General features: G+C 37.9%; 2 protein-coding genes across 3 annotated transcripts; one reads left to right on the top strand and one right to left on the bottom strand.

Moving 5' to 3' along the window:
- Positions 1 to 125: 125 nt before the first annotated feature.
- Positions 126 to 6534, top strand: LOC135468816 (protein arginine methyltransferase NDUFAF7, mitochondrial-like). 2 transcript variants are annotated; one of them, XM_064747256.1, is made up of 10 exons: positions 126 to 232; positions 989 to 1140; positions 1705 to 1785; positions 2156 to 2266; positions 2928 to 3209; positions 4055 to 4174; positions 4613 to 4762; positions 5076 to 5181; positions 5445 to 5512; positions 5870 to 6534. In XM_064747256.1, exons 1-10 carry the CDS (start codon positions 166 to 168, stop codon positions 6029 to 6031), a joined length of 1299 nt encoding a protein of 432 aa, XP_064603326.1. In that variant the 5' UTR covers positions 126 to 165; the 3' UTR covers positions 6032 to 6534. The 2 variants fall into 2 exon arrangements, with proteins under 2 accessions (XP_064603326.1, XP_064603327.1); XM_064747257.1 differs by lacking the exon at positions 126 to 232 and adding an exon at positions 476 to 634.
- Positions 6535 to 7102: 568 nt separating this feature from the next.
- On the bottom strand, positions 7103 to 10835 carry LOC135468818 (B9 domain-containing protein 2-like). The gene is made up of 4 exons (XM_064747258.1): positions 10701 to 10835; positions 9277 to 9367; positions 8658 to 8783; positions 7103 to 8356 (listed from the first exon to the last, which is right to left on the bottom strand). The coding sequence occupies exons 2-4, from the start codon at positions 9362 to 9364 to the stop codon at positions 8043 to 8045; spliced, it is 528 nt and encodes a 175-aa protein (XP_064603328.1). The 5' UTR covers positions 9365 to 9367; positions 10701 to 10835; the 3' UTR covers positions 7103 to 8042.
- Positions 10836 to 10881: the final 46 nt, after the last annotated feature.

The following is a 10881-nucleotide window of genomic DNA, read 5'->3' as shown; positions in this document are numbered from 1 at the left end:
ATAAAGGTGTTAGACGAGAGCACTGGAATAGAAAATGTACGAGTTCTAAATTAAATTGAGCAGAGATTATTACAGTGTTGACACAACACGCCATGAGTTGATCAGTGTAGTGGGAACGAGGCTACAGAGAATCCCTCCTGGCTGAAGGTGTTTTCCCTCTATGCAATGCACAGAAAAATACATCGCAAAATGTTAGACTGGCACAGGAAATTGTTTTCTTGTTGCTCTGAAGGTAAAATAAACTGCTGAAGCTTATGTGTGTTTTACTAAGGTTGTGAAGCCTACACAGTGTGCATGATGTATGTATGACAGATGACATTACAGGGAGATTACATGGAGCCACAGATGTAATTTTGCCTGATTGGAATTACGTGACATACGGCATGTGCTGCAGACTGGTGTGGGAATCATGACGTGTCAGTCATATAACCCTCCTACAATTCACGCCAAAGATCCATTTGCCTGCTCTACCGATGATACATCTATAAAATTCTGTAATTTATGTAGAAAATGTAGTTGATTAATTACATTTGCACTATACGTGTATATTCCAAAAAAAATATTCTGGTACATGTAGGCTTCCACAGGACTGGCATGATTTAAGGCCCTTGTGCATATATCATCATGCACACAGGTACTGTTTTATGCTGCAGTTACTGGTATTATCATATTGGACACAAGAAACCATGTGAAGGGTTCCTCTAGATCTTATTTACTAAAACTTGCATTTTAAACAATTATTTAATACCGGTAGATAATGTGTGGAACATGTAGTAGAACAAGATCAGCTATTCATGAAAACTGCACTGATTTCCTTGATCATCTTGTTTGGATAGGTCCGTATATCTACCCAGTTAGAATGTTTATTACTAGTAATATCAAATACATGTATGACATGTTAATTAATTTTGTCACTCTACATATATATGTAAATATTGTAACTGGTGTTTAAATGTCATTTATGACAAATCTGGATTTTGTTTTACAGGTAACCTTCATCATGGGAAGCCAATACCAATGCTTTATTCCACACAGACTGAAACTTCAGATCTGGTGAAATATTTAAAAACCAAAATGCGAATGAGTGGCCCTCTTACTGTATCAGATTACATGAAGGCTATCCTTACTCATCCAGGCTCAGTAAGTTTAGGTTTTAATAAGAGCAGGTTTATTTGCTCACTGTCTGCTAAGAGCTAAATGTACGTGTATTTTCAGTGAGAGGTGAAAGTGTGGCACTGCCGGTGTCATTGTGGTGCCTTAATTTGCAATGTAGTATATGTTGTGGTTTCATTGTGATGTCACAGTAGTGTGGCTGTGGTGTTTCAGTGGTGTACATGTAGTTGTGGTGTCACAATGGCGTGATTGTAGCATAGGTGTAGTGTTGGTGTTGCTGTCAACTTTTGTACATCTAGCTTTAGTTTGAGGTTCATATGGCTTGAGCACTTGTTTGATAATTTTTTTGTTTATTTAGTTCACAATATACACCAGTTGAATAAAGGTTTAATAGATGCCCACAATGGTGAGCTGTTGAGGGTACTTGAGTCTTGTATCGAGAACCAGTACACTGTGTGCATTAATATGAATCTGTATGTACAGGAAATATTAAATGCTGATTTATTTTATATTTACAAATAATATTAGATGTTGGGTGTGTGTTAATTGTAAATACAGGTACATGTTACATGGTGTACATTGTATTTACAGGGATATTACATGCATCATGATGTGTTTGGTGTCAAAGGAGACTTCACCACTTCACCAGAAATTAGCCAGATGTTTGGCGAGGTAAATGACATGTACACTTCACTGAATTATCGTCCATTAATTAATTTTGTGGAGATTAGGGAAACTGAAAAGTAACAAATGAATGAAGAATCAACTTACTAGAGCATTTTCTTCATGTTGTATTAGTCCCAGGCTTGTGCAAGAAATACAGTGTACACGCACCAACCTCTGAAAACTATCAATAATCGGAACAGTATTTATAATGTCCTTAAAAATGAGCCTATCTTACAGGTTTCATCTTACATGAAATGATCAAATCATTTGGTTTATCTAATATAGTGTATAGGTATTGCTAAACCAATCCTCTTGCCATGTTCATGTAGTTTACATAGGCCTATATGAGTCAGATGTCTCATGTTTATGCTTGTAGTTACTGGGGGTGTGGTGCGTCAATGAGTGGTTACAGAATGGTGCTCCCAGCCGTGTGAATGTCGTGGAGCTAGGGCCTGGCAGGGGTACACTGGCTGACGACATGCTCAGGGTAATACGTATGGCATACAAGTACAGTCGGTGCCATCAAATTAAAGCAAGCTCCGATTTGTAAGGGTAGCCTCTGAGGCCTGCAAACGTATTCATTGTGAGTGCAAGTCCAGCTCATGATGGCTTCCTCTTTGGTTGGGAAGGTGTGGCAGCAAATTTACTTTGAATTTGGGCATACTAGTAATTGGCTAGACCTCTTGCTTTGAATGTCGACAAGATACATTGCACGTTCAAATTCAGCTCATGTAGGCCTTCGTCAGGTAAGGTGTACATGTACCTGGTGTGGGTTTCCCCTACCCATCAAATTGATCAGTGTCATGGATATGGCATGGAGCATCAATCAGCGAAATAATTAATATCTTTAGTTCCCCCAGGGCCCACTTTGAAAAAACTTCGTAAATCAACTTTTCTCATGGCAGTAAGACCTCAACATCTTTAACAAAAAAGTTATGAAAAATGTGATTGAAGAAGTTTTGTGAAAATTGCCCTATTTCATTCTTGATTATGAATATGGTATAAAACATAAATAAATATAAATAAATAACATTCAGAAAAGAACTTACATGGATGTATTGTGTTTTTCAAAATATCATGTTGCATTTTTACCAAGGAATTCCTGAACATTTGTACTCTGTGGAAATTTGTGCATAATTTCATTCCAGGTATTTGCCCAGTTTAAGGACATCCAGAATGCTGTGTCTCTTCACCTAGTAGAAATCAGCCCTAAACTCAGTGAAATCCAGCAGGTGAAGCTGCAGGGTGGGGCTGTAGGACAAACAGAGGGCGTGTCTCACACAGCTAGCCAGGAGGGGCATCACCATCACTGTGTTAGTCGTTATGGCACACACGTCTTCTGGTACAGGGATCTGAAGGAAGTGCCCAAAGAATTCTCAATTTTTATCGCACATGAGTTCTTTGATGCTCTTCCAGTACACAAATTTCAAGTAAGTTAGGCCTGTATACATGTATGTTGGTTAACATTCAAAAGTGTGAAAAAAAGTACATTAGCAGTTTGAACACAAAATGTCATTGTAAAAACAGGAATTAACAATACACTGTACAGCTTCAAAATGTCATTGTAAAGACAGGAATTAACATTACACTGTACAGCTTCAAAATGTCATTGTAAAGACAGGAATTAACATTACACTGTACAGCTTCAAAATGTCATTGTAAAGACAGGAATTAACATTACACTGTACAGCTTCAAAATGTCATTGTAAAGACAGGAATTAACATTACACTGTACAGCTTCAAAATGTCATTGTAAAGACAGGAATTAACATTACACTGTACAGCTTCAAAATGTCATTGTAAAGACAGGAATTAACATTACACTGTACAGCTTCAAAATGTCATTGTAAAGACAGGAATTAACAATACACTGTACAGCTTAAGCATAATCACTTTAGGCTGGAAAGGTTGCTCATTTCTTCAGGCACTAATTTATTTAATTAATCTTCTTGCTCTTAATTTTTAGGATCATTGTAATTGTTCCACCATTTTGCATGTTTGTAAGGTGTTTATTTAAGCATATTATGCGGGCATTATTCTGTGTAGACTGACAAAATTATACTTTTTGTGAAGTCATGTAAATTGCCTATTCAACCAATGTAGTTTTGTCTCCAAAATCAAATGAAAAAGGTGCGTAAATTGCACTGAAAGTTGCTTTTTCATATTTGAAAAGTTTGAGGAATTTTTTTTTTTTAACATTCAGATGTGGGTATTTCAGTATTGTGTAGTTTAATAAGATATTGATCTCCTTCTGCACTGTTTGTTCTGTTTGCAGAAGAGTGAGAATGGGTGGTGTGAGGTTTGTGTGGACATAGACCATAACGCCGAGTCAGAGAAACCTTTCAGATTCATCATATCAAGAGGTCCCACCATAGCCTCCTCAACCATTCTTGAGGTTAGTTAGCAAACATTTATGATACTTTATTGTTGTATACAATGGCAGTTAGTTTTTTGGGTGAACGAAACTGAATTGCCCAGGGTAGAAGTCATGAGCCTTTGCGAGTCTCAAATGTAAAGCCATGCACAGTTGTACATGATTTATTTATTTGCTTGTTGTTAAATGCCAAAGTCAAAATTTTAGAAACTGGGGTGCCCAAGGTAAACTGCCGCCCTTTGGTAAGTTACTGGCAAACTCTCCCACAAGTGACAAGTCATACTGATGGAAGGCCTGTGATCTCCTGGAGACCACACAAGGGAACAATGTTGACCGCATATTGCCACCAAGACTGTGAGAAAAATGATATTTAAAACTTTGGCCTAGTCACTAGTTACACACAGCCACATATCCCAGACGTGTAGTCTGTAAGTAGCCGTTTATCTCTGTTTATTGCAGGTAGATCCAACGGACAAGAGGGATCATATAGAGGTGTGTCCAGAGGGAGGGGCAATAGCTCAGGAGATTGCCCAGAGGATAGTAGGGCAGGGTGGGGCAGCACTGATAGCAGACTATGGACACCTGGGAGAGAAGACAGACACATTCCGGGCAAGTTTTCCTCTGTATTAGGCCTATTTCTTTAATTTTATTGGTTTAATTTTATGGAAGATACTTTTATGGAGGATACTTAATTTTTAAGGAGGATGTAGCATAAACTGATGTAGACACAAGGTTTCAAACAAGGTAATTTCTGTAGTCCTTTCAAATATCATATTTGGAATATGTATTATATATGGATACCAAACTTCTTCAATTATTACAGATTCAGTGAACATGTAGCTTATAGCATTGTTTTGAAACCAATGTTACAGCCAAACCTCAGCAGCAATAATTGGATAATTAACGTTTTCTGATTGGACAGGGATTTAAAGATCACAAAGTCCATGATGTCCTTGTTGATCCAGGAACAGCTGATCTAACTGCAGATGTGGATTTCTCTTACCTCAGAAAAGTTGTTGGAAATCAAGGTTGGTTCAGCGAGAACGCAATTTGCATTATACATGTGCTCTTTCACATACAAGTAAAGTTTCCCTTGTGTAGTTCATTAGTCACTTCTGGTGGTATAGAATTGTTAAAATTTGTAATAAAATGGCACAGTTTATCAACATATGTTTTTATATGTAAAGTCATATCTGCATCTTTTATATTTTACCTGGGACTCTATCTTAATCCCTGATTTTACCAAAGAAGTACATTTCTGTACAGATATAAATGTTGTCTATTTGTCTAGTGAAATGCCATGGGCCTGTTACACAAGAGACATTCCTCCATAATATGGGCATTGGGTTACGTCTACAGGTAGGTAGAATAGGCTGAAGTGTAAATTTTGCAGGAAAGCATTGCTGTAGTGAAAATTTGTGTGATAACCCAGCTCATTTAGTTCCCCTCAAAATAGCAACATAAATTTCAGAGGTTAGTCTTACTATCGATATATCAACATCCACCACTTCCACAGGTACAATCGTGGAACTGTTGGTCAATATTTTAACTGCATACATTAAAAGAAATCATGGGTTTCCCTCATACCTATAGATTAAACATGTATCTACTGACGTAAAAAAAAATATAGGAAGTGGGCCACGAATAAAGGTAACTTAGTATTCTCAGGTGTGTGCATTGACAGGTGTCACAGTATAATGTATATATGATTGACAGGTGCTCCTGGAGAGGGCTGACACAGCCCTGAGGAAGGATCTGATCACTGGCTACGACATGTTAACAAACCCACACAAGATGGGAGAGAGATTCAAATTCCTTGCCTTCACTCAGCATAAGGATCAGGATTACAGTCCCGCTGGTTTCATTAAACCTTCATAGAAAACGCACTACATGTTTACACTGACCAGCTAAGTGACTGGACTGATAACTCTGAAGTCTCTAAGCCAAAGCACAGCCTGAAAGTCAGCAGATTGTCAGTGACAGGGGCAACAAAAGATACATGTCTTCTTACATCTTACATGTACCTGTCAATCTTTGACTGGGCTAGAGCAACTTCATTCAGATTCAGGTGTATTCTGCTCCAGTTAAAGAGTTTTTTAATAGACTATAAAGCATGAGAGTTTGAGGTAAAGCATGGCAAGACTAAGACATAAAGTAAAGCTTGCACAGTTGTACAAAGCTGGGAAAATACTTTCCAAGTGAACACAGTGATATGAAAATCATAATAACATTTGCAGTTTAATGCTTCATTATGGATGTTTTTGAAAAGTTGCAGAATGGCAGTTGCTTTACTTCACTATTCTACTACCTGAATGACATGGAATCTGTAGTGAAATGTTTTCCATTTTGTAAGATTGTTTATAAAGTTTTATTATTAGCAATAGTTCCTCACAAATGAATCATCAGTATGTTTATGCCAATCACATCCTTAAGCACTGGGCTCTGGCCGCACTGGGCTCTTGCTTCAGACCATAGGAGTGGAGTTAAGCTTTTCCTGGCTCCTGCGAGCCTTACATCTCTCTCTAGTTTCCTCCACCCAATAACCTGATCACCATCATACATAAAGGAAATATTCTTGAATATGAATGTGACACAAACACCAAGGATATACCCAGCATTTTATTTTTTTTTATTTATTTATTTGATTGGTGTTCAATGCCATACTCAAGGATTTTTCACTATTATGACATCAGTGGTTGGCGGCAAAGAGAGTGCCCAGAGTGAACGAGCCACCTTTGCTTGGTACCCCACGAACCTCCTAACTTAGAGCCGCACCCAAAACAGCAAGAGCTGGATTTGATCTTGTGACCTCATTGTTCATGTCCAGGATGTATTTTATGCCTCAGAGATGGACATCCCTATAGCACCTATGCCCTGTTCATGCACAGACGACTGAGAAATAAGAATGGTACAGTTGTCTCCTATCAAAAAGGAACAATAAGAAATCTGCAATTTTCAAAATTATTTACTGACTACATTTATACTGTAGATGTTTTCTGTACAAAATACATAAATAGAATGATTGTTAAATGACGTTTACTGCATACACATAATAGTTACTTCCAGATGTACACAGTACTGCATGTACTTACATATCTTGGTATTGTATGCTTCCTCTAGGTTGCTATGTTACTTTCATAACAAAGGATATCCTAACCACCACGTGTGACATATGTATATGTGGAACTGTACAAGCAAATATGAACATAGATGACATGAATTTCTTGAAATAGGTTCCTGGTGTATCTTAATGATGAGAAGTTATTGTACATATAACCATTTGGAAAAAAAAATTACTCCAAAGCCCTTCCTGATGCACCATTTCAATAATATGCACCACATTCAAATTCAAGTGCTAACAAACCTCAATTACTGGAACTAATTTTACAGTATTTAGCCCTACTTACAAAGACCAACAAAACTAAATTAAATGTACCTGAAGTTTATCAGAATACACAAGTGGGCCTACATTTTGACCTTATGCTTATGTCGAAAAACATACTAAAATACCTTATATTCTCAACTTTTTACATGTGTTACTAATATACCTTAACTTCATCAGAATATGAAATACAAATACATGTACATTGTGACTTGACATGATTTTACATGTTGAGAACACGTCAGTCTCAACTTTTTACAATATGTACAAGTTACAATTCCATGCAGATGTGAACAGACAAAAGGACTCCAGTATCTATTCATCACTACATCATCAAGCAAACCCGATCTTCAGAGTTTTAATGCAACCATAACCTGACATTCTGTTTTGACGTGAAATAAAGACCATACCGTCCATCGATGTGGAGTGACACAACTTTTTACCATGGCTCAACAATGAGTATCAGGAACCTGTCTCTGGCTTGTGAAGTCACAGCAGTATTTTATCTCAGCACTCAATGCCATACTTGTCAAAGTTCCTGAAAATGAGGCCTATTTGTAGATGGACTTTGCCCATAGCTATGGTGTGCAGTCGATACCTGTCTGCTCCACTGTAAATAAGATCAGGGTTCCGGAGCTGTGGCCCTCCACCCAGGAAAAACTGTGAAACTTGTTCTCGGAACGACCCCACAGGCCGCCAGGTGGGGCAATCAAACTCGTGGTTACCTGGAGAGGTGGGCAGGTGGCAGAAACCATAGCCATAGAGTTCACTCCTACCATACTGGTCCTGGTGCCAAACCTGGAAATGGAGTTTGGGCCAGCCTGAGGGAGAAAATAAGCTAGGCTGTGAGCAGAGCATGGTCGAATGCAGTGTCAGGTATCCTTATTAAATCATATCACATTTTGCAGTCTGAAATAAGGGATTAAAACTTTAAGGTTGACACTTCAGTGGAGAGTGTCTACTAAGAAAAATATTAACGTAGTTCTAAAACATGACGTTTTACAACATCAGTGCATTTAGTCAACATTAGTTAATAGTGCACTTCTTCTAATTGTAAATGCAAAGTAAAGGACACATTAAAATGTCTTCCAAGAACATGGGCAAATATAATTATACGGGTACCTTGTAAACCTTTGGTGGCGAAGTGAATGTCAATAGGGTGAGACCAATATGCCATTTCCTTGTCCTGTGGTGTATCCACTTGGGTCTGTCCTTCACGCAGGCCTGACAACACCTTCCACGCTCCACCTGTTTGACAAATCAATCAGACAAATCAATTACATGTTTACAACACCATGACCGTTACTCTTCCTTAAACAGTATTTCATGCCAGTATTCAAATTTATGGTATAGTACACTTTTATTATTCTTCTGACTATAAACAAATAATGTGTAAAGACATTACATGTATGTTGCATTCATAAACTGATCAGTAATGCTCAATTGTCAACCATCTGTTGTATCGAGAGCAGGTCAGAGAGAGTTTAATAATGCATTTCAAGTTTGGAGATCATTTGGATCCTACAATATATCCTTGATAATAAAATTTACTCAACCATAAAATATATCTCCGTAAACTTAGTAATTTATGGTTGTAGTGAAGTTCCAAAAATGCACAGTACATGTAACATAATCAGTGGCAAATACTTACATGTACAAGTAAAGGCTTTTGCAAGGGAAAAAAAAAGGAACATTTATCTTCAGTAAAACTGTATGCAAATCTAAGTAAACCAATAAATACCTGTATGAATGCCCCATTTACAGAAGAGACTGTTCTCTGGGAAGCCAGATGCTCCAACAATTTGTCCTATCACATGAACCTCAGCCATGATCTGAAACACATGTATAACTGTTGTTAATATCCATTCATGCAGTTTACAGTTCAACGATCACACCAATTGCATCAACCAAGCAGTGAAAATAAATTTTATGAAGTCAAATATGGGAAAGTATTTGTTTATAATTGCAAAATTTATTTCAATTATATGCCAGCTGTCAGATTTACAAGTACATCTGGTTCCCATAAAAACCTTTTGACATAAAAGCTTCATCCCAGATGTGCCCATGGCTATTTGAATTTAATTCCCTGGTCAAAAGGTTAAGCTCTCTGCAAAAAGATGCTTTGCTGTCCTGTGAAATGATGAACATTAAACCTTTAATACCTATTTACATTCTCCGTCATTGATAACCATGATGCTATATGTCATCACACCTAGCATGTTGTGGGCCTCCGTGGCTCAGTTAGTTAGCACGCTAGCACAGCGTAATGACCCAGGAGTCTCCCACCAATCAGTCGCTGTGAGTTCAAGGTCCAGCTCATGCAGGCTTCCTCTCCGGCCGTACGTGGGAAGGTCTGTCAGCAACCTGCAGATGGTCGTGGGTTTCCCCCGGGCACTACTCGGTTTCCACCCACCACAATGCTGGCTGCCGCTGTATAAGTGAAATATTCTTGAGTACGGCCAAAAACACCAATCAAATAAATAAATAAACCTAGCATGGTTGTTTCCGGTAATCAGGTTAAATTTACATGAGTTCTGTCAGTCCATGGACCTCCCTTTCATGTAATGATGCTGCATGCTAAACAGGATTTTTTTTACATCCTGTGATGTTGCACAATATTACTTTTACCGGTAAGTCGTTTTATCTTCTTAACAAGATGCATATTTTGCTGACTCTTTTAAGTATTCTTTTGTGAGGTGAGGTTTCTCCCAAACCTATTTTTGAAATTGTGACAATTTATGTGAATCCTAAAATTTCCTAAACAAGAATCGATGACTGGCAAAATAGGGAGAAGCTTATCTATTACACTTGATTCTTGTTTCCTGTTGTTGCCCACATCAGAACTTATTTCTTTTTTTTTATTCCCACAAATTCTTCCTCCGCCTGCACCATTAATTTCCGAGATAGTCTGGATGAAAATGACAAATGAAATGTCAATAGCCTAAACAAAAGCACTGCCAAACATTTCACTGGACAACTCCTTTGCCATAAACCACATCACATAAAGATAACACTGACAGAAACTGGACCTAGCTCAATGCTTAGCATTATAAGTGCGAGTTTCAAAAACAAGCGGACATGTCTGAACCTGGAAGCGTAATGTATTTATTTAAATTGTAAGACTGCTTTCCTCATCCTACATCACACTTAACATTGCTCACGTACATGACAATGACCTCGTTTATATCCACTGGGCAGCCAATGTTGAATTAGGCATTAATGCCGATGTAATCACAGAAATAAAGTAAAGGTTTCAACTGTCAAAACACCCGCCTGTGTTCACCATTGCGCTTCCCTGTCAACGACGAGTGCAGACTTAGGTTCGTATAATTTACAATAATTTTTG

Source organism: Liolophura sinensis, chromosome 6 (assembly GCF_032854445.1).
Source record: "Liolophura sinensis isolate JHLJ2023 chromosome 6, CUHK_Ljap_v2, whole genome shotgun sequence".
NCBI classification, from domain to species: domain Eukaryota; kingdom Metazoa; phylum Mollusca; class Polyplacophora; order Chitonida; family Chitonidae; genus Liolophura; species Liolophura sinensis.
Note: the sequence above shows the minus strand (reverse complement) of the source record. Positions and strands in the feature narration are given on the sequence as shown.

Bases quoted from the DNA above. Each gene is read 5' to 3' on its own strand.
- LOC135468816 (XM_064747256.1), top strand. From the start codon at position 166: ATGCACAGAAAAATACATCGCAAAATGTTAGACTGGCACAGGAAATTG. The intron at 1,141-1,704 runs GTAAGTTTAGGT...TTGTATTTACAG, and splicing joins TCCTTACTCATCCAGGCTCA to GGATATTACATGCATCATGA. The intron at 3,210-4,054 runs GTAAGTTAGGCC...TTCTGTTTGCAG, and splicing joins TTCCAGTACACAAATTTCAA to AAGAGTGAGAATGGGTGGTG.
- LOC135468818 (XM_064747258.1), bottom strand. From the start codon at position 9,364: ATGGCTGAGGTTCATGTGATAGGACAAATTGTTGGAGCATCTGGCTTC. The intron at 8,784-9,276 runs GTATTTATTGGT...TTTGTCAAACAG, and splicing joins TAAATGGGGCATTCATACAG to GTGGAGCGTGGAAGGTGTTG. The intron at 8,357-8,657 runs GTACCCGTATAA...TTTCTCCCTCAG, and splicing joins CGCCACCAAAGGTTTACAAG to GCTGGCCCAAACTCCATTTC.